Consider the following 23,259-nt stretch of genomic DNA (forward strand, 5'->3'; position numbering starts at 1 on the left):
GAAAAGATCCTGTTAACTTGAGCCTCTTACTGTACGCTCATTCAATTAAATTGAGTTTCAATTAATTTGTCATTTCTTTCAAACTTTGCAAATTTAAACGATGAAAGTAAGTTACGCATGACAGCCAAGCACATTTATTGGTAATCAAGTTCCTGATGAACAAAGACCATGAAGTTCTCTGTCATTGTTTAAAGTGACTGCATAAGTCATTGTTGAGTTATGCATGATCATAAACTTTGTCAAAACGAATGTACCGAAGCCTCAAAATGCGGAAACTTAATATTGGCCGCATGCGTGTAATTTAGGAACGCTAGTAAATGAACAAAAAGAAAGAATTTGATCGAGATAACATACACAAGTAAAAATCACTTCTCATCAAAGGGGACCCTCCCAAGGTTTAACTCGAGAGCCCAGGTGAAACGTAAAACGTAAAAAAACGTTAAAACGTAAAAATATCAGAATCCAGACTGTTCTTAACAATAATCTTGACTAGAATGAGTTTCTAAGAGTTTCCATATTGATAACCTTGTCACAAACAAACAAATCCAAACGACCAGACACACTTAAACGAACATGAACAAAAATACCGCAGCTATGACTTCGCAGATATTAACAATAGCTGGCAGATTGCACGAAAATAATTGCGATAGCTTCGTAGTCCTGCGGTCTCAAGAAGCAAATGGAAAGAAAATAAGACAAAAGAAAGAATGAATTGTATGTGTTGTTTCTGTTAATTACACTCAAACAATCTTCAATTAGAGTGACATATACTGAGCTGACCACCTTATCCCCTTCAATTAAAGTAAAAAAAATCAATTTGAAAAGCGACAAAGTCATTTTCATTCTGAGTTTAAGCCAAGTGTGAACCAAAATTGAACACGCCAATGTACAAAAAAACTCGCCAATACGAGTGAAAAATGGCGTCATGCCATAAATTTATTCGAAAGTTTATCGAATTAATGGACAACAAGATAGTTTGAAGTGAGAGTGACGTCATATGGTTGAAAATTTTGACGAATTTTTTTTTAAAAAAGAGAAACTGCATTTAGCAATTCCAGCTCTAAAAAAACCACACCAAAACGTAAATTAAAAAGATCAATACTGCAGTTTAACTCTAGTGGGCAAAAACGGGAGCCATAACCAAAGATTGAAAAGAAAACAACGAAATTCAAATCGCAAAACATTCCGTTAAAATTCCGTTAGTAAGTGATTTGTTGAACTGTTCACTTTGGAGAATAGTATCAGCCTTCTATGCATCTGTTCTGCTATTACAAGGAGTTGCAGCAAAAATGATAACTAAAGTCACTAAACTGAATTGAAAAGTTCTGTCCTAGCATGAAAAAAAGAACCCAACACAACCCAATAGCTTCGCAATCATTGCTCTAGACGAAGGTAGAGAGACTCGTAGTAGACAGGTGGTTGGTTCCTAAATATAGAGTAATAAATCACGGGTTGATCAATCGGGGGGAAGCCACAAATACTTCAAAAATTCCAATATGAAAAAGCCTCGATATCAGCTTTGTTGAACAGTTTATTTTGGAGAATAGTAATCGTAGCATACTTCCATCACAGCGTACTGCCCTTGCTTCTTACTAATTTCATTTCTATTCATTCAAAACCATTAGACAAATCTCACAAAAAGGAACCAGACCAAAATGATTCTTCAAGAGCAGTAAACAACTTCAAGTGCAATTAACAACCTGCATTGTCCAAAAAACTATGATGTGTCGCCAATTGACCTTCGCACACCTTTGCCACAATAGCAAAATGGCTTGCATTGGGATTGGAACAGGCAAAGATCCTCAAATTCGAAGTTTCAAACTTTGCCGCAATTTTCGTATCTTGAAAAGATCCTGTTAACTTGAGCCTCTTACTGTACGCTCATTCAATTAAATTGAGTTTCAATTAATTTGTCATTTCTTTCAAACTTAGCAAATTTAAACGATGAAAGTTAGTTACGCATGACAGCCAAGCACATTTATTGGTAATCAAGTTCCTGATGAACAAAGACCATTAAGTTCTCTGTCATTGTTTAAAGTGACCGCATAAGTCATTGTTGAGTTATGCATGATCATAAATTTTGTCAAAACGAATGTACCGAAGCCTCAAAATGCGGAAACTTAATATTGGCCGCATGCGTGTAACTTAGGAACGCTAGTAAATGAACAAAAAGAAAGAATTTCATTCCTTGATCGAGATAACATAGACAAGTAAAAATCACTTCTCATCAAAGGGGACCCTCCCAAGGTTTAACTCGAGAGCCCAGGTGAATCATTGAAACGTAAAAAATATCGAATCCAGACTGTTCTTAACAAGAACCTTGACTAAAATGAGTTTCTAAGAGTTTCCATATTGATAACCTTGACGCAAACAAACAAATCCAAACGACCAGACACACTTAAATGCACAAGAACAAAAATACCGCAGCTGTGACTTCGCAGATATTAACAATAGCTGGCAGATTGCACGAAAATAGTTGCGATAGCTTTGTAGTCCTGCGGTCTCAAGAAGCAAATGGAAAGAAAATGAGACGAAAGAAGGAATTGTATGTGTTGTTTCTGTTAATTACACTCAAATAATCTTCAATTAGAGTGACATATACTGAGCTGATCACCTTATCCCCTTCAATTAAAGTAAAAAAATCAATTTGAAAAGCGGCAAAGTCATTTTCATTCTCAGTTTAAGTCAAGTGTGAACCAAAATTGAACACGCCAATGTACAAAAAAACTCGCCAATACGAGTGAAAAATGGCGTCACGCCAAAAATTTTTTCGAAATTTTATCGAATTAATGGACAACAAGCTAGTTTGAAGTGAGAGTGACGTCATATGGTTGAAAATTTTGACGAACTTTTTTTTAAAAAAAGAAACTGCATTTAGCAATTCCAGCTCTAAAAAAACCGCACCAAAAATCAAATTAAAAAGATCAATACAGCAGTTTAACTCTAGTGGGCAAAAATGGGAGCCATCACCAAAGATTTGAAAGAAAACAACGAAATTCAAATCGCAAAACACAACCAACTAACACCGGAAGAATCGGAATCGAACAACTGGTGATAGCTATAATAAATTGGAAGAGGGGAAGGGAGGTAGCTGCAGGAGGGTTGGACTAAGAAATTCAATAAGGGGCACTCAAGAAGTCCTGTTTTACATAGTGCTATTAAGGCTTAAAGTGAAAAAATAGCTGGCAGATTGCCAGAAAATAGCCGCAATAGTTTTGTAGATATGCAGTCTCAAAAAAAAGACAGACCAAAAAAATTCGTCTTTTCATTAAAGGCTGATATGTTATATTTTGATTAGAAATCTGTATAAGTTTTTGCTGCCTCCATTAGCTGCTCTCAAATAACCTTCATTTAGAGTGACACACACCCATTTGACCTTATCTCTTTGAATTAAAGCATAAAAGTCAATTTTAAAGCGAGGAAGTCATTTTTGAGAGTGAGGTAAGTCAAGTGTGACCAAAATTTAATCACGCGAGTGAACACAATTTCGCTCCATTAAGAGAGAAAAAGGACGTCATGCACGCACTTCAGTTGAAATTGTATGAACGAATGAACAAAAAGCAGATTTGAAGTGGTTGTGACGTCATATGGTCGTAACAAAAATTGCGACGAAATAAAAAAACCAAGAGAAGGCCAATAATAGCCCCAGCTATCGCTGTGCGGCTATTAAAAATGAAAACAATTTTGGTGCACTTTGCAATTGACGTTTAGCAGTGAACTGCCGCCACCTGAGGTCAGCCGCTCAAAATTTTCGTTCAGAAGTACAGAGAAATTTAATCACGCAAAACGGAAATTCAAGGGGGTAAAAATAAAACATAGCCGGAAATAGCATCCGTTGACGCACATCGGGATTGAAACGAAAAAGAACAAAAATTGACCGAATTTCTTCCCAAAATTCAAAAAGTGTTCTAATTCGGTGTGCAGTTTCAGTTAGATTCTAACACTTAACTTAATTCTGCTTCTAAACTGAAAGCTATTAAGCTTAATACTAATGTCAGCTAGCAATCGCTCATATGGACTTTGATAACCTTATGAACTATGACTTAATCACAGGGCATGATCGGTTTATTCAGTTTCTTTTGATTTTGCTCTTTTGACATTAACCATATTCACTATTTTGCGTAATTCAATGCGTGAAAGAATTTAAAATCCACTCAGTTGAAACAGTGAGTGAATTAAGTCACGAGTCAAACCTAAAAATCACGACTTATTTATAGCGAAAAACGTGATCAAAAGGTGAAGCGCACTAAAAAGGAGAGCGCCTAAACAGTAGTCGTTGAAAGGCTGACACCGGCTATTAATCAAAAAGTTACACGTTAATCAACAATTTTGCATAAAAAGATAACACGTTTAAAATCACTTAGTTCGAGAGCTTTTAAACAGATCAGTTGAACAGGAGGCTTTATTTGACCATAAAAAAGGCTATTGCATTCAGAAGCTGCTCTGAAGAAGACGAAAGACTGAAAACAGTATAAAAAGTACTCAAGATCGAAAATTTAAGGCTAGCTGATATAATAAGGAAACATGCAAGAGTTACCGTCTCACATATCTAACAGGCAAAATCAAAATTTGACATCTTTTTGGCCTTCTCTGAAAAACGATAATCGAGATTCTTTGAGCTGATGGTATTATCTACCTACAGATTTGAAAAATCATACATAGATATGTTCATGAGATCTCTTTACGAGTAGTTGCTAACGATAACTGAATTTCACAATTGTGAAACTTACAGTAGATTAATTTCAACATACAAGAATAGCCGACAGATTGCCAGAAAAAAGTCGCACTAGCTTTGTAGATCTGCAGTATCAAAAATATAGCAAAAGAAATATAACCGACCAACTTCGGGCGAATTGCTTTAAACGACCGGCGAGCGGTTGGCTTCGGTAGTCAGTTTTCTTAGGGATGCTAGCATTGGGGAAGGGGGTCGGAGTGTGCATGTGGCGGGAGTTCAAGCGATGGGGATTTGACAGGTGGAGAAAGAGGACAATGGGAGTGAGTGGTGGGGGGGGGGGGGGGGCTGATGATGGGGGTCTCTGAGAGGGGTCAAACTTCTTAAGATTAAGCACCGCCCTTCAAACCATGAAATTGTCTCTTCAGAACAGTTTTGGTTGAATCACATCCTTAGAGGATAGTAAGGCCTAGGGTTCTAAGATAACTAACGCCCTCCATAGAGTGAAAACTGACCTAGGGTTCTAAGATAACTAACGCCCTCTCTATAGGAGTGAAAACTGACGCCACGCAGGCCACTCAGTTGAAATTGCATGAACGAATGCACAAAAAGCAGATTTGAAGTGATTGTGACGTCATATGGTCGTAACAAATCTTGCGGCTAATAAAAAACCATTTTAACTCTCAATTCTTGTGATAACTGTATAGATGATATGGAGATCATAAACCTTTGCCTTATTTGAAGACAAGGCAGCTGTTTGGTTGTAGCTGTTTTTTTTAATCTTACAGCAAAATCTGGTATCTCGTTTCATGTGATGGCCAACTTTTTATGATCCATTGTTACATTTGGTTATAAATCAGTCATTTTCTGAGCTCTACCGGTGCAGCAGCAGTGAGTATGAATGATTAATTGTATAGTCTTTTCTTGCCATCTGTTGCATTTCTTTGAATTATGCTTTGATTGATGGCCATATTATTATCAAACGACTGTATGCATGATTTTCGGGAGGGCATTTGTTTAATTAATAGTCAATTTAATAAGGATGACCAATTTGTCCCATAAAGATAGTATAGTTTTTCTTTAGTTCAAATTGCTGCAAAGCGCTACACGAATTTAGCAATGGTTATCGTGCTAAATGAATATGGCACGTTTCTCTTCATGCTCTTTTACACAAGATTCGAAAATCAATTATGGCAATAAAATTATATTGTAGTTGATCAATTCTATTAAGCTCAAAACAAATGGCTTCACAACTCAGCTATATTGAAATGCATATTGTTTTCTCTCCACCAATTGATTGCCTTGGAAATCATTCTACTTAGCGATTATCTCAACTGTGTTCAAATTGCCAAGATATCCATGCAATCAGTTAAGTGTTAGTTTGTGTGTGACTTACATCGTTCTCGGATGTTCCACAAGCAGTACATGCCTTGCACTCTATGCACTGCCAGTTGTACTCCTTCACTCTCCTCCTCATTGTCTCACTGAAGGCCAGACAGGTAGGATGCGCTACAACAACAACAACAACATAGCCCGCAGATTGTCAGAAAATAGCCGCAATAGCTTCGCAGTCTCAAAAAGATAGGAAAAGAAACAGACCGAAAAATTCTTTTTATTAAATGCTCAGATGTTACATTTTGATTAAAAATCTGTTTGATTTATTGCTGCTTCTAATAGCTGCTCTTAAATAACCTTCAATTAGAGTTCACTTGACCTTATCACTTGAGTTAAAGTAAACAATTAGAGTTCAATAGCACATTCACTTGACCTTATCTCTTGAGTTGAAGTAAGCAACAGTCATTTTCAGAGCGATTAAGTCAATTTTTGAGAGTGAGTAAGTCACGTGTGACTAAAAAATTAATCACGCGAATGAAAACTCTGTCCATTAAGAGTGAAAAATGACGGCACGCACGCATTTCAGTTGAAATTGCATGAACGAATGAACAAAAAGCAGATTTGAATTGCTTATGACGTCATATGTCGTAAGAAAAATGTTGACGACAAAAAACACGGCCGTCAGGATTCCGGAAGCCACTCGAAGCGTCGGAACTTCACCGGCAAAACAGTGAATACGGCCTAAACCATTTTTTTGTCTTAAAACAGCTATTCTTTACCTCACCAGCTTTGATGAAAATATTTCGTAAAAAATCTATACCTCATAACGAGAAAGATTTGAGCATTGACATCGTTGAAACTAGCTATCATAAAATTAAGTACATCATTCGAGATCATAAGAATAGACTCACAAATTTAAATCTAAATACAATGTGGACAGAAGACACTCACTCTGAAATCTTGATACCGCAAATTTTCATATTACTAAAAACATCTGGTAACATTGAAAATTAGCCAAAATTCTTAAATCGGAAAATATTCATAGGCTCAAAAAACTGAACATGCTAAAAATGGTCACGAAGTAACTAATGATAATTCTCGAAAAAAATCAGCTCCAAAGTTAACTTTGACACATAAAAGACAGTGGGAAAGCAGAAGGCAAGTATCAATCTTAGAAAATGCCTTCCTAAAAAATAGGAAATTAAAATTATGAGGACTCAAGAAAACACTAAATAATTCCACTTGGCGCCAGAGCACTTCAGAATTAGGACTGAAGAAAATAAGATATATTTCTTTCTTGTTGGAGATAGCAGACAAATTGAATTCAAATACTGCAAAATATAAAAAAACCTTGAGAAAAGCAGAACGAACAGAATAACACTTAACAGGGAAAAAACTTTTCATTAAAAACCTAGCCCCAAAAAAATTCACAAAACCTCAAAATAAACCAAAGTTTCTAAAACTAAACCCATCAAAGCCTCAGTGTTACATTATATATGAATCAATTGCAAACCCAAGAAAAAAGAATGAAATTAAATTTTTTAACGAATAAACCTTCTAGGTCTGAGAAGAGGGCTAGAATGATACATTCTAGAGTTTGTACAGCACAAAAACATTGGCCAGAAAAAAGAAAAAGACCCCTTCATCAATTTGGAAAATTAAAACATAACCAACTAACGTCGGGCGAATCCCTCTCTAACGACCCGCAAGCGGTTGGTTCCGTCAATCGGCTTAGTGAGTTGAGCGCAGGGGGGAGGTGGTGCACCGCAGGGGGGGGGGGCAATAGTGGTGGGGGCAACGGTGGGAGGGGAACTTTGTCTGCATGGGGCTCTTACGGCCTCAACGATGTGCAGGGGTGGTTATTGGGCTGATGTAGTGGGCTAGGGAGGGGATTCGAGGATCAATTTCTAAGAACCGCCCTTCACACAATAAGCATAAGTCTCCGAACAATTTCTGTGAATCGCATACATGGAGACTAGTGTGCTGAAAGGCTCTAAGAGAACTTAATGCCCACTGGGCACCACCTCTTTATCCCTTTTCTGTGGACGAAGTCTTATGGATAAGACGAAAAATCGGTCAAGCGAAAAATCGCAAAAAAGACCAAGAGGATTAATAACATAGCCGGCAGATTGCCGGAAAATAGCCGCGCGATAGACGCTTGTGGCGTTACATGAATTGAAACAACTATAGAAATAAAATAGACAGATCGACCACCAGTCCTTTAATAGACCACTAGACTTTTTGGGTTAGCTTCGGACTGTCATTTTTATGAGACACATAAGCTCTATATGAAGAAAGCCCTAATAGGTCTTTTCAAAATTAGGATCTTTTCCGTTTGTGCACCCTCAGCCTAGTGGGTGCATATTATTTGCACCCCCCAGATGCACGTGCAATATTTGGGGGGGGGGGGGGGTACAAAAGGATAAGATCCCAAAATTAATATTCGAAATCAAAAACTCAAGACTCTAATATTCAAGAATTAGGGCATATGTTTGGCACTACTTTGACCTTTAAACATACCCGGCAGATTGCCGGAAAATAGCCGCCGTTGATTCCAATAAGCATGATTGGGATTGAAATAACGGAAGATATTGAAAAAAAAAAGATTTTTGTACAAAAACAACTTTTAAGTCCAATTTATTTTGATGGCATTTCGTAGTTGCACATAACGTACTTCTGTTTCTTAGAGAGAGGCTACAGGGGCTACTATCAATAACAATAAGCATTAGAGATGGTAAATAAGATTTATAGCAACGACGTTCAAATAGCGGGCATCTAAAATTGGGCTTTATGGGTTTATCCCGTTTCTATTTCTGACATCCATTTTTGTACTAACTCTGTTCATTTTGAATTGCTTTGCTGAGCAACTCATGTTCAAAATCACTTTTAGCAGAATGAGAGAAGAGAGAAACTAGCCTAAAGAAGTCAAAAAGATTTCACGCAAAATGTTGAAAAAGCGGCAAAATGAGGTAAAGCGAAACATTTTTTTATTCGACGAAGTAAAAAAAAATAGGAGCGCTACAATAGCCGGCTGAGAAGATGAGGGCGGCTATTAATAAGTAAAAGTTCATTCATAAAATTTAAAGTTTCATAAGAGAGCTCAGAAGTCATTTTTTTGAGTTTTTAAGTCATTGAAAAAGTTAATTCCAAGAAGTCACGGTAAGACGAAACAAAAATCTGTTAGACGGAGTAAAAAAAAATTAGTAGCGCTATAATAGCCGCCATGAATTGAGGACGCGGCTATTAATAATTGAGAAATCAACAATTTCCTAAAAAATGCTAGTTGAGTCATTTATGGTAAACCATTTCTATTATAATTCAGCTTTAATGAGGATAATAAATACTGTCATCACGCCCCATAACAGCTGGTGTGCGGCATAAACAAAAGACTAAGGGAAAGAGATAGATATAGAGTGTGTGTAAGATATAACGTGGACAAGGAAAGAAATCCCAACCGACAGAGAGAGAGAGAGAGAGAAAGAGAGAGACAGAGAGAGAGAGAGAGAGAGAGAGAGAAAGAGAGAGAAAGAGACAGCTAGGAATATATTCCATCAGATTGGACTCTGCAACTTTTAGTTTTCTAGCCTTGTTAGTAATTAAATCATATGGAAAAAAACTGATAAGTGCAAAATTTAAAAGAAAGTTTTCACATTTCGGTTCAAAACCAATTTTTGTCTTCGGAGTTCTGTCATGTAAACCATCTGCAAGACTTAAAAAATTTTGTTGGCCAGTAATGATCGTTTAACTCAAAAGGACAAAAAAATATTCAGACGTTTTAAAAACAATTGCAAACAATAGCAATATTTGGGGGGGGCACAAAAGGAAAAGATCCCAAAATTAATATTCGAAATCAAAAACTCAAGACTCTAATATTCAAGAATTAGGGCATATGTTTGGCACTACTTTGACCTTTAAACATACCCGGCAGATTGCCGGAAAATAGCCGCCGTTGATTCCAATAAGCATGATTGGGATTGAAATAACGGAAGATATTGAAAAAGATTTTTGTACAAAAACAATTTTTAAGTCCGATTTATTTTGATTGCATTTCCTAGTTGAACATAACGTACTTCTGTTTCTTAGAGAGAGGCTACAGGGGCTACTATCAATAACAATAAGCATTAGAGATGGTAAATAAGATTTATAGCAACGACGTTCAAATAGCGGGCATCTAAAATTGGGCTTTATGGGTTTATCCCGTTTCTATTTCTGACATCCATTTTTGTACTAACTCTGTTCATTTTGAATTGCTTCGCTGAGCAACTGATGTTCAAAATCACTTTTAGCAGAATGAGAGAAGAGAGAAACTAGCCTAGAGAAGTCAAAAAGATTTCACGCAAAATGTTGAAAAGGCGGCAAAATGAGGTAAAGCGAAACATTTTTTTATTCGACGAAGTAAAAAAAAAAATAGGAGCGCTACAATAGCCGGCTGAGAAGATGAGGGCGGCTATTAATAGGTAAAAGTTCATTCATAAAATTTAAAGTTTCATAAGAGAGCTCAGAAGTCATTTTTTTGAGTGAGGTAAGTCATTGAAAAAGTTAATTCCAAAAAGTCACGGTAAGACGAAACAAAAATCTGTTAGACGGAGTAAAAAAAAAATTAGTAGCGCTATAATAGCCGCCAAGAATTGAGGACGCGGCTATTAATAATTGAGAAATCAACAATTTCCTAAAAAATGCTAGTTGAGTCATTTATGGTAAACCATTTCTATTATAATTCAGCTTTAATGAGGATAATAAATACTGTCATCACGCCCTATAACAGCTGATGTGCGGCATAAACAAAAGACTAAGGGAAAGAGATAGATATAGAGTGTGTGTAAGAGATAACGTGGACAAGGAAAGAAATCCCAACCGACAGAGAGAGAGAGAAAGAGAGAGACAGACAGACAGAGAGAGAGAGAGAGAGAGAGAGAGAGAGAGAGAGAGAGACAGCTAGGAAAATATTCCATCAGATTGGACTCTGCAACTTTTAGTTTTCTAGCATTGTTAGTAATTAAATCATATGGAAAAAAACTGATAAGTGCAAAATTTAAAAGAAAGTTTTCACATTTCGGTTCAAAACCAATTTTTGTCTTCGGAGTTCTGTCATGTAAACCATCTGCAAGACTTAAAAAATTTTGTTGGCAGTAATGATCGTTTAACTCAAAAGGACAAAAAAATATTCAGAAATTTTAAAAACAATTGCAAATTTTAACAAAATCTTGCTAAAATTTGTGATAATAATATCTTCAGAACCATTTCATTGTCCCAAGACTATCCAGTATCCTTTTTTCAAATATTTCTAACCATTCCATTAACTCTAGAAACTAAGCAACAGCTCATTAAAAAAACTTTGGAGAAGGTCCCTGATGCGGGCGAAAAAAAATCAAGTATTCAAAAAAATTTGCTGAAATTCGTGAAATGAAAATCTTGAAAACCATTTTATTACATCTAGAAACTATTTAGTAGCCAAAACTCAAACCCTACAGGAGGTTCCTTGACTTCTGAATTTGGAGAACCCTATAAAATGACAAACTTTCAAAAAACTTCCTAGAAAAATTGCTAAAATTTGTGATATTATAAATTGAAAGCTATTCAATGGCAAAAAAAACCTTTCAGTAACTTATCATCAAACCCCTAAGGAGGTTTTCTAACCCCTGGGCTGGGAAAACTTGAATAAAGACAATAAATTTCAAAAAATTGCAAGCCCTAGAGGAGGTTCCTTGAGACCCAGGCCTGATAAAACTCAATTTTAAAAAGTTGAAAAAAATTGTGAAAATTAGTAAACATTTGCGTGTTTTTGTTTGGAGTGCCAAAACATATAGTTCTTAAAATGGCCATAAAAAAGTAATTGTTTTGACCAGGTACTTAGGTTAGCCAGTCTCAATTTCAGACTGATCCAACAAAAAATTTGAAAAATGACGAAAAACACAAAAATTGCAACATTTTGGGCTCAAAAACTCCTAAAAATGACCTCATAACCTTAAATTACGGCCTTCTCGTTAGTTTCATCACACTAAGCACTTGGAGGACTACTTAACATGGCTAAGGGCCTCTAATGAAACTTAATGCCCGCTGGGCGCTACCTGTTTATCCCGTTTTTAAAGGACGAAAAGTGAAATGAGTCAGACGAAAAATCCGTCAAACGAAAAATCGCATAAAAAAGACCAACAGGACTAATATAATTGGTACTTCGTTTGAGAGCAATTAAATCTATTTTAAAAAACAAAACAAACCAACAAATGTCGGAAGAATTGCTCTTGAACGACAGGCGCGGCAGTTCAATTCATGGTCTTTAGTATAGATCAATTTTTCTTTACGGGTGCAAAAAACCTCGACCCCATCGGGATTCGAACCTTTGACCTCCCGATCCATGCCCACCAGCACTATCCACTGCGCTACGAGTCACTTAATTTTCCTATGCTGCAACCGATTTTATATTAGCAACTAGCTTTACTTCGGAGCACTAGAGATCACTCAAAAATGATGAACGAAAGCGTGAAGAAGTCACTTGAGAAGTTAAAGAATGTTCTAGAAGAAGAGCGCAAAACTGTCAAGCAAAAAATTTGCATAAAAAAAGACACACACTTTTACAATAATTGCTATGAACTGCGTTCAAGAGCAATTAATTACAAGCAAAGAAATTGAGTCAAATGGACAAAAAACGCTCCAAAACGGTTACCTATATGCACCATTCTCTCAAAAACATTTTTGAAAGTCTAAAAGACAATCCCTGAACGCAGCACATGATCAAAAACTTCTCTCGCTCAGAATAAAATAGTTCATACAATTTTACTCTTTCGATTTTATTTAGGTCAAAACATCGCCTGAACGAATAGTACTTCCGGTAAAAAAAAGCCTTAAGAAAACCAATACTCCTCTTCAAGTCGTAAAAATCCAAGAGAAGGCCAATAGTAGCATCAGCTATCACATTGCGGCTACTAATCAGGAAAAAATTTCTTTTGTTTTTACGCTTGACATCGTTAATTAACTTATAAGTTTGTCTTGAGTCTTCCAAGTATGCAGTCAACTCCTGCTGGAAATCCCACCGAAGTTTTTCTTAAAATTTGTTAAGTAGTTCCAAGTTATTTATTTGAGTTCTTATTTCATATAGAGTGTGCCTCATTTTTTCGGGGTTCAAATTTTTAATCAATTGAATTTGTAAACCATTTCGGATACTTGGAAAACTGCTTTGTGTTGATAGCACTGACAATGGCCGTCTGGTCCCGGTCGGGGTTTTCAATTTCTTTATTCAATCATTTCTTTTGTTTCGCCACGTGCACCTTTGTTTAGCTTGTTTTCGATGATTATGATTCAAACTTGTCCAAGAAATCAAGTTTACAACATTTAGGCGGCAACATATAATTAAGAATTATCGCATCGATAACATTCTCGGGGCCTACCTAACCTGCCGGGGGTGTTTTGGGGAAAACATGTGCAAGTTTAACAGCTGGTCGGGTTAAGAAGCCTAAAGCAGTTTTTACCTCACACGACCTAGCTGTTTTGTCGGGGCCGGTGAACGTCCTTGTCACGCGTCCCAGGGGCCAAATTCCTCTTGGGGTCCATTCTTCCAAAACCCAAACAACGTCATTCACTTCCAACTTGGCATCAGGCTTTAACCACTTCTTCCTTGTGTTCAGGGTTGGAATGTACTCTTTTAGAAGTCTCTTCCAGATTGCTTCGAGTCGTTGTCGCACTTGGGTCCACGTCTTCGTCTGGATTGTGGGAGTCTCTTTGAAGACACACGCTGGGACATTGGGAAACGATCTACCGATCAGAAAGTGGTTGGGTGTCAACGGGTCCTCGTCCTCGATGTCACTTCTAACGTGTGTTAAAGGTCTCGCATTGACAAGACTCTCTGTTTCGATAACAATGGTGGAGAAGACGTCTCATGTCAACTTCGCAGATCCGAGATTCAAGAGAAGAGCTCGTTTTACAATTTTTACGAGCCTCTCCCACACCCCACAAATGATAATGGCCGTCTGGTCCCGGTCGGGGGAGTTGCCGTTGTCGTCTTTCTTTTTCAATTCCTTGGGTTTTGTTGTTTCAAAATAGGATCCTTGTTTCAATTTCTTTATTCAATCATTTCTTTTGTTTCGCCACGTGCACCTTTGTTTAGCTTGTTTTCGATTATTATGATTCAAACTTGTCGAAGAAATCAAGTTTACAACATTTAGGCGGCAAAATATACTTAAGAATTATCGCATCGATAACAAGCACATTAAAACAGTAGAGCCAATTTATCAGTTTTATTTGTAATTGTTATACCTGTACTTGTAAATGTAATCAAACACTATATATTGATATCTTTTTCTGCATTTATCAGTGAACTCACTACCTTATCAGTGGACTCACTACCAAGTCATACATGGTTCTAGAAAAACTAAGCAATCTAAGATTATGAATGAAATGTCAATAAACATAAGGTCGTAACAAGGACGACATATGGTCATAACAAAAACCTATGTTTTAATTCCTCCCAATTACGCTGTTACTAGATAGATCTACCTGTACGATGGCAGTCAGAACAAGAGATCTGAGCCTCCTGTTGTCCAGTCTTCAGGTTCTGCTCATCGGTGCCCTGGCACAAGTCACACCTGCCTCCTCCCCCTCCTCCAACACCCACTCCACCACTCTCCGATTGTTGTTGAGACTGGGGGTCCAACGAGCCACCCACATCAGAACCTGTTGCAAGTTGCGAAAATAGCATCGAAAGGGAAAAATTGAGAGGGATCCTCAGCAGATTTGAAACAAGAACATGAGACACCAAAATCTTTTCTTTGATACAATAACAAACATACCCGGCAGATTGCCGGAAAATAGCCGCCGTTGATTCCAATAAGCATGATTGGGATTGAAATAACAGAAGATATTGAAAAAAAAAGATTTTTGTACAAAAACATTTTTTTAAGTCCGATTTATTTTGATGTCATTTCGTAGTTGAACATACTTCTGTTTCTTAGAGAGAGGCTACTATCAATAACAATAAGCATTAGAGATGGTAAATAAGACTTATAGGAACGACGTTCAAATAGCGGGCATCTAAAATTGGGCTTTATGGGTTTATCCCGTTTCTATTTCTGTCTTCAATTTTTATACTGACTCTGTTCATTTTGAATTGCTTTGCTGAGCAGCTGATGTTCAAATTCACTTTTAGCAGAATGAGAGAAGAGAGAAACTAGCCTAGAGAAGTCAAAAAGATTTCACGCAAAATGTTGAAAACGCGGCAAAATGAGGTAAAGCGAAACATTTTTTTATTCGACGAAGTAAAAAAAAAAAATAGGAGCGCTATAATAGCCGGCTGAGAAGATGAGGGCGGCTATTAAAGACAGTTGAACAAAGCTAGTAATATAGCTAGCCGATTGCCAGAAAAAGCCGCAATAGCTTTGTAGATCAGCAGTCTCAACAAGATAGTAAAAGAAACACGCAAAAAAGTAACTTCTTTATATTAAATTCTGAGAAGTTTTGATAAAGAATCTTCTTAGCTTATAGCTGCTTCTATTAGCGGCTTGCAAAAAACCTTCAATTAGAGTGGCACACTCACTTGACCTTGTCTCTCTGAATTAGAGGAAAGAAAAGTCAATTTCAGAGTGAGGAAGTCATTTTTGAGACTGAAGTAAATCACGTGTCACCAAACACTTCATCACGCGAAATAACAGAAAAACTCGCTCCACTAGATTGAAAAATGACGTCACGCACGCAAAAAGCGTGATCATATCTTAAAACACAGCGTCCTAATACAACTCAAAATATTTGAATTGCAAAAAAGAAAAAAAGAAGAGCGCCTAAATAATAGCCGTTGAAAGGCTGATGGCGGCTATTAATAACCGATTAACATTGGACAAATTACCATGAAAAGACTTAAGCGTCTCTACTCAGCAGTTTCGGCAAATCGCATACTTAGATACTAGTTGGGCTCTTATAGAAATGCTCAGTGGCTTGATGCTTTCGTGATTTACAAGTTCATCAAGTTTCCGAACACAAAAAGTTGCAAAAGTCATTGGTCAGACGAAAAATGATAAAATAGCACAGCATAGCCCGCATATTGCAGAAAAATAGCCGCGATAAACACTTGTGGCCTTCCATGGACTTGAAAACATACCCGGCAGATTGCCGGAAATTAGCCGCGGTTGATTCCCATAACCACGCTTGGGATTGAAAGAAAAATAAAACAGATTTTTGTAGGAAAACAATTTTAAAGTGCGAACTATTTTGATGTCATTTTTTAGTTGAACACACTCCTGTTTCATAGTGAGAGGGTACAGGAGCTAGCATCAATGCCAATAGGCATTGGAGATGGTAACTAAGACTTATAAGAACAAAGTACGAGTATCGTGCATCTAAAATCGGGCTTTAAGGGTTTATCCCGTTTCCAATTCTCATTTCGTTTTTTGATACTGACTCTGTTCATTTTGAATTGCTTTGCTGAGCAACTGATGTCTAAAAACACTTTTAGCAGAATGAGAGAAGAGTGAATCTAGCCTAGAGAAGCCAAAGATTTCACGCAAAATGTTGAACAAGCTGTGAACTAAGTAAAAGCTATTATTCTATTTGACGAAGTAAAACAAATTAGGAGTATAAGAAACGGCTAAAATTAGGAGCGCTATAATAGCCAATTTGCGTGATATTAATAAGCCTAGAGAAGACAGAAAGCGAAAATTTTGATTTGACAAAGCAAAATTTTATTTGACGAAGTAATTTGACGAAAACTTTTAATTGAAAAAGTAAAAAAGGAGCGCTATAATAGCCAGCTGCGAAGCTGCAGCGGCTATTGATAAGCCTAGAGAAGTCAGAAAGATTTGTGTGATATTAATAAGCCTAGAGAAGTCAGAAAGCGAAACCTTTATTTGACGAAGCATAATTTATTTGACAAAGTAATTTGCCGAATTTTTATTTGACGAAGTAGAACAAATTAGGAGTATAATAGCCGACTATAATTAGGAGCGCTATAATAGCCAATTTGCGTGATATTAATAAGCCTAGAGAAGACAGAAAGCGAAATTTTTGATTTGACGAAGCAAAATTTTATTTGACGAAGTAATTTGACGAAAACTTTTATTTGAAAAAGTAAAAAAGGAGCGCTATAATAGCCGGCTGCGAAGCTGCAGCGGCTATTGATAAGCCTAGAGAAGTCAGAAGGATTTGCGTGATTTTAATAAGCCTAGAGAAGTCAGAAAGCGAAACTTTTGACGAAGCATAATTTATTTGACAAAGTAATTTCCCGAAAACTTTTATTTGCAAAAGTAAAAAAGGAGCGCTATAATAGCCGGCTGCGAAGCTGAGGCGGCTATTAATAAACCCAGAGAAGTCAGACAGCGAAACTTTTATTTGACGAAGCATAATTTATTTGACAAAGTAATTTGCCGGAGAATTTTTATTTGACGAAGTAAAAACTAATAGGAGTGCGATAATGAGAGGGTACAGGAGCTAGTATCAATACCAATAAGCATTAGAGAGGGTAACTAAGACATATTTGAACAAAGTTCGAGTATCGTGCATCTAAAATCGGGCTTTAAGGGTTTATTCTGTTTCCATTTCTCATTTCGTTTTTTGATACTGACTCTGTTCATTTTGAACTGCTTTGCTGAGGACATGGACGTCAGCGGCTGCTGTTTCGCTCAGGTTGACATCACCTGTGAAACCTCTTATTATTCTTTGTCTATAATCCTCCACGCACGCAATTCAAATTACCTCTGGCCCTCAGCCCTCCGTTCTATTCTTACCACACTTTCTTCTATGCTTCCCATGGTTCCCATTATCCTTGCTGGGGACATTAACTTATCAACAGTCAACTGGGACGAAATGTCGAGCTTCAACGCTTACGAGTAAGAGTGTGTTGATATCTTTCTAGATTTTAATCTCTCAAATATTCCATACTGCTGGATAAAACCTGCGCTGATGGTTCAACATTGGCAGGAATGGTTAGAACCCAAACTGGAAACCATTGTCCCTAGAAAAACTGCACATCGATCATCACTGCCTCACTGGATTACTCCATCCACTTCCAACGTCATCAGGAGGCTCGAAATCGCAGATACACGAGCTGAAAAAGGCGTAAAAACTGAAGAGCAGTAACAAAAACTTGCACAGCTGAAAGCTGATGTTGAGCGCGTGTCTGAGGAGGATCTAGCTGAATATCAGACAATCTTTTTGCTGGACGTCCAACGGAGAAAGTCTTCAGACATCTGAAGCGAGTCAAAGGGGCACCTATTCGACCGCCTGTAACAAAATTAGCAGACCAGAAAGTCAGAACAGCGCTAGAAAAGGCCAACATGTTCAATGAGTACTTCATCCCAGTGTACAACCCAAGAGGCAATTTTGGGTTGAGACGAAACTGAGAACCTCCAACATTCACTAGTGTGACTTTGACATAAGTCCTGAGAAAGTATGCGTAATACTAAGAGTAGTAAGGTGTCTTACTGGGCACGCAACGGGGGGGGACATTTGGGTGTTACTGTGTTCGCAACGGGGGGGGACACGAAAAATTTTTTCGAAAAGTTGATAGTTTTTGGCGTTTTGGCAAGAGCGGTGGAAAACGCCAAAAACTATCGCCTTTTCGAAAAATTTTTTCGTGTCCCCCCCCCCCCCCCCGTTGCGAACACAGTAACACCCAAATGTCCCCCCCGTTGCGTGCCCAGTAAGACACATTTTTGGCAAATTTCTGAATTTTTTGACGTTTTTTTTGGTAGGTTTGGTTTGTTTTATATGTTAGTCGGGAAAAAGCACTGCTGTTCCAGTGGTTGTCATTTTGTAATCAGCCCAGGTGAGCCTAATCAGTAAAAAAAAATTTTTGAAAAAAAATTGAAAAAAAAAATGAAAAATTCAAAGTGTTAAAATTGCATGAATTGTATTTTGCGCTGGGTTTCAGGTCTCAAAGACGATTTTTTGTTGACCTCATCTCACCTTGTGGGCCTAATCATTGAAAAAAAAACTTTGAAAAATTTTGGGAAAATTCAAAAATTTTGAAGTACTAAAATTGTGTGAAATGAATTTTGCGCTGGGTTTCAGGTCTCAAAGGCGATTTTTTGTTGACCTCATCTCACCTGGTGGGCCTAATCATTGAAAAAAAACTGAAAAATTTTGGGAAAATTCAAAAATTTTGAAGTACTAAAATTGTGTGAAATGAATTTTGCGCTGGGTTTCAGGTCTCAAAGGCGATTTTTTGTTGACCTCATCTCACCTGGTGGGCCTAATCATTGAAAAAAAACTTTGAAAAATTTTGCGAAAATTCAAAAATTTTGAAGTATTAAAATTGTGTGAAACACAATTTGCGCTGGGTTGCAGGTGTTAATGTTAATTTTTTGTGGACATCATTTTACCTGGTACTAAGATTATATCAAATGTTTTATAACCAAAAACTGTCATCAATAGGTTGTTGACTGTTTGTAGTATTCTTTATGTCTGTTACTATCAGTCAGTACTCTCAAATACTCTTATAACCCTTTATTTGATGATGCATGAGAATAAAATATAGTAATAGGCAAGGAGGTGAGTGGTTGTTGCTATGCATGTGTTGTTGTTAGAACTCTCTGTGTCATCAATCTACTTTTAGAATATAATGCATACTATGACTAACTACTATAGTCACTGCCGAAGGTCATTATACTCGAGTAGTTGTCGTATTCCATTGTGATTGGGAGACCGATCGACCGAGAGTGTCTATGATTTGTTTTTGAATAAGTTTACATGTTCAACTGTCTGCATTGGGTGGTTTTGTTATTACAGTTTAACACAGTACTTGTATAGCAATAGAGCAAACTTATAAGAATTTGTTTGAGTTTCAGTTTGAGTTTGATTTGTAAACAAACTATGCCAGCGGTTGACGATTGTTCCTTCTTTGACTTTTCTCACGATATTACATGTACAGAAAAACGTTATGTAGTTGCTTGTGTGAAAACTTATGACTCTACTGGAACATATATAACGGTAAAACTTTTTAAAAAAGATAACTTCCGTGATCAAACCCAAGACAACAGAAACAATTGTAACAGTGATGGTTTCAAGTTCAACCAGAGAATAACACTATCTTTAGCCGAGTTTGAACAATTATCTCAAAGCTACAATTCACTCTGTGAAAAACTAAGGACCGGACAATCAGAACAACCTATCAAAAAAGAACACAATAAGATAACGGGAAGGAAACGACGTTATCAGTTTGCGTTCTCACCGGAGACGAATAGCTTTAATTCAACTCAGGTTGCTGGTCGATCAAAGAAGAAAGCGAAGAAAAGTTCTGAGAGCGACACACAGTATTGAAAATGGTTGAGGCAATGTTTGAACGAACACCTGAATTCTTTCGACAGTTTTGAAAGAAATTTCACTATTTTATCTGCAGAAGTGAGCCAATATTTGATACTAAAGAAATCAACAACAGTTTTGCTTACAGTTTGCATGAGAATAACAGCTTTTGTAGAATAAAAGAACAACACTATCATGTTATTGTAGCTTTGGATCAAGTAACAGAGGCTTTCAAAAAAAATTCTTCAAAACCCTATTCTATACCTTGCCTATACACATGTTTCAGACTTCTACTCCACAAAACACAATCTGTCAACATCACTTTTCACGGTGAAATTTTTGAGAAGTTGCAGCAAGCAGTCATTTACAATCACCAACATCAGCTAGATTTATATAGCTCCAAAAGAAAGCTTCCAAATATCTTTGAACTGGAGACTGTCAAAGAGAATGTTCAAGTTCAAACTGATTTCTTACCAACTTGTACTTTTAACCGATTTTTAAGTATTTATCAGAACAGTTCTTATGCAGAATTTTCAAAAATTATTGATATTATTATTAGTGGATATGGCTCCCTGAATGTTGATAATGAGAATGTAAAATGTAACTTTCGATTTGAATTAAAAAATAAATCCTACTTGTTTTATTAAAAAATGAGTGATCTAGCATCAAGGGGAAAAAGTAACGAATTTATGAAAACAGTTGATGCTAAAAAATTTAAATTGATTGATTTGTTCTACATCATATGCTTAGCAAATCGTAGTAAATCATCATCATTCATGTAGTGTACAAACGGATAGCTATATGTGAAAATAATATGAGCAATATAAATACAAAAGAGTCCACACAGTTTGGAGTTTGGGCTCTGAATTGGTTGCAATCTGAGACACTGAACGACTTCTTCTTCGAAGTAGAACTGCAGCAGTCGAGTGTATACAAAATGGTAGCAATCCAGTGCTTGCCCAAGTGGATCAGCAAAGTACATTGTTTTTTTATAATTACAAATCAGTAGCCAATGACTACCCGATGATGTTGATATTGAGGCATTGACCACAGCAAAGCAATTTTCTGGCAGTCTTGGAAAATTGTCAGCTGCAAAAACTCCACAAAACTTGTGCTTCAGATGAAAACATTTATTTACTAGATAAGTTATCTCAAAATTATCCATCAACAGGATATGTAATAACCGAGTTTTTGGTTACTTTTCGTTCAGAGTTGACGTAAAAAGTTGAACTTCGTTCGCCTAGGAATAAAATTTCAACGTTGTCACCCAAAGGTGTTCCAAAAGTGAGCTCCACTGAAATTGAACAATTTGTTAATTCAGGATGAATAAAATCGTGTGAAGCCTCCTGTGTTGAAGTAAGGTCAAAGGCCAAAATAAAGTGATTTGGATAATCAGCTAGGGGAATGCCATGACCACCTTTATCAAGAAAATCTAAAGCTTCAAGCGTGTTGAAGTAGACTCGTTGATCTGAGGTTGTTGAAATTGGTGTTCCAACAACCGGTAGTCCATTTCGATAAATTACTATTTCATTCAAATTGAATTTCTGGTAATGGAAAGGATTCGTTCTGTTAGTTCCTAAATATGATTGATTGGTTGACATTGCTATAATCATTCTTCGAACTGGTTCTTTGGAGAAGATGTCTTCTTGACTCCAACTACGGATGCCAGCAGTGGCAAGAAAAGTTCTGGGCAACACCTCCGTGTACCGATAGACAGCTGGTGTTTTTAGCAAAGTTTTTTCTATCGCAGACAACACATGATCAGCCACGGTCATTTTGCGCACGTACAGATTTGCTTCAACAATTTTTACTCTGTAATGTTTATTAGATTCGGATATGACGGTAAAATCGTTTGGAGACCTTCTGAAGGAGATGCGTAGTGTAACACCACTGAGAAGATGTTTGTCACAGGTCAATATATCACTGGCCGGTTTTCCAAGTAGAGAACATTCCAGAGAGTCAGCAACTAAAGCTTTTCGCGCAGCAACATCAGTAGCTCTGTTGTCAGCTCCATCAATTTTAGCCGGTTCGTCTTCATAATAATAGCCTTGACAAACTAACCATGTGCTCTTTGCTGTTCTTCCGGATGAGAATTCTGTTTCTATGAAAGCCTTGTGTGCGTAGTTGCCGTTTGTATTTGACAATTTAACGCCATTTGCCGAAACTGTACACTCTGAAAACAGAGAGTGTAATGCGTTATTGCTAAAATACGGCGAATCTGTGTTTGTGGCATCAGTACCAGTTCTCAAATCGGCGTCATTGGTTCTCGTGATTTTGCATTTTATTTCAAGTAGAAACTTTTGCAAATCAATAAAGTTGTTCCTGTCGCCAACAACTTCGAATTCCAGCATTGGACCATCCGGTGAGTATGATGGACCAACCTTTTGGGTAAAAGCATTGTCAAAGGTGATCAGGAGAGGCTGCTTTTCAAACAAGTCTAGAGTTGTGTGTGTTGCCTCTGCTGGCAATAAATTAGTATTCATTTTTCACTTTGGAAAAGAAATCTGACCGACTTCTCAGTAACGGTTGTTTTCTCTGAATGATTTTTCGGGATTTGACAGGACCGCTCTGTTTCTGTTTTTTATAAACATTTCCACCACGAACACCTCCAATTCGGGCTCTTGAGCCACCGACTTGTTTCTTTACCGTTTTCTGAACAGTTGACTTGAGTGCTTCTTTAGGACTCTTCTTTTTGGCTACAACGTCAACAATCTCTGGTGCCGCCTGTACAAACAGTTCTCTTCCAATCTTTTTAGCAACAGGCCACAAAAACTTTTTAGCTATCGGTATGGCCGCCCTACCAATTCCAGCCGCTAAAGCCCCGAACCCACTGCCTCGTTGACGATAGTGTCCTGCAAAGTATGGTGAAACTGATTGTTGTTGATAGTAAGCTTCCATTTAATTAAATTTTTTAAAGTTTAAAGTAAGAATAACTTTTCCTGTTCCCGTAAATGGAACAAATTTGCCAGTTTCGGTTCTCAACTGAACTTCAATACACTGAGAATTGTTTGACAACAATTTCTTATATTCCA

The 23,259-nt window shown here is 37.1% G+C and overlaps 1 protein-coding gene across 1 annotated transcript in view; it reads right to left on the minus strand.

Annotated features, from left to right (window-relative positions):
• LOC142350752 (uncharacterized) overlaps window positions 1-23,259 on the minus strand; it is a 275,857-nt gene that overhangs the window by 2,316 nt on the left and 250,282 nt on the right. Inside the window, exons 9-10 of the mRNA XM_075402707.1 lie at window positions 14,498-14,674; window positions 6,069-6,181 (exon numbers count right to left, since the gene is read on the minus strand). Coding sequence (XP_075258822.1) covers window positions 6,069-6,181; window positions 14,498-14,674 — 290 coding nt within the window. The remainder of the gene's footprint in view (window positions 1-6,068; window positions 6,182-14,497; window positions 14,675-23,259) is intronic.

This window comes from Convolutriloba macropyga, chromosome 12 (assembly GCF_964194025.1).
Source record: "Convolutriloba macropyga chromosome 12, txConMacr16.3, whole genome shotgun sequence".
Lineage (NCBI taxonomy): Eukaryota > Metazoa > Xenacoelomorpha > Acoela > Convolutidae > Convolutriloba > Convolutriloba macropyga.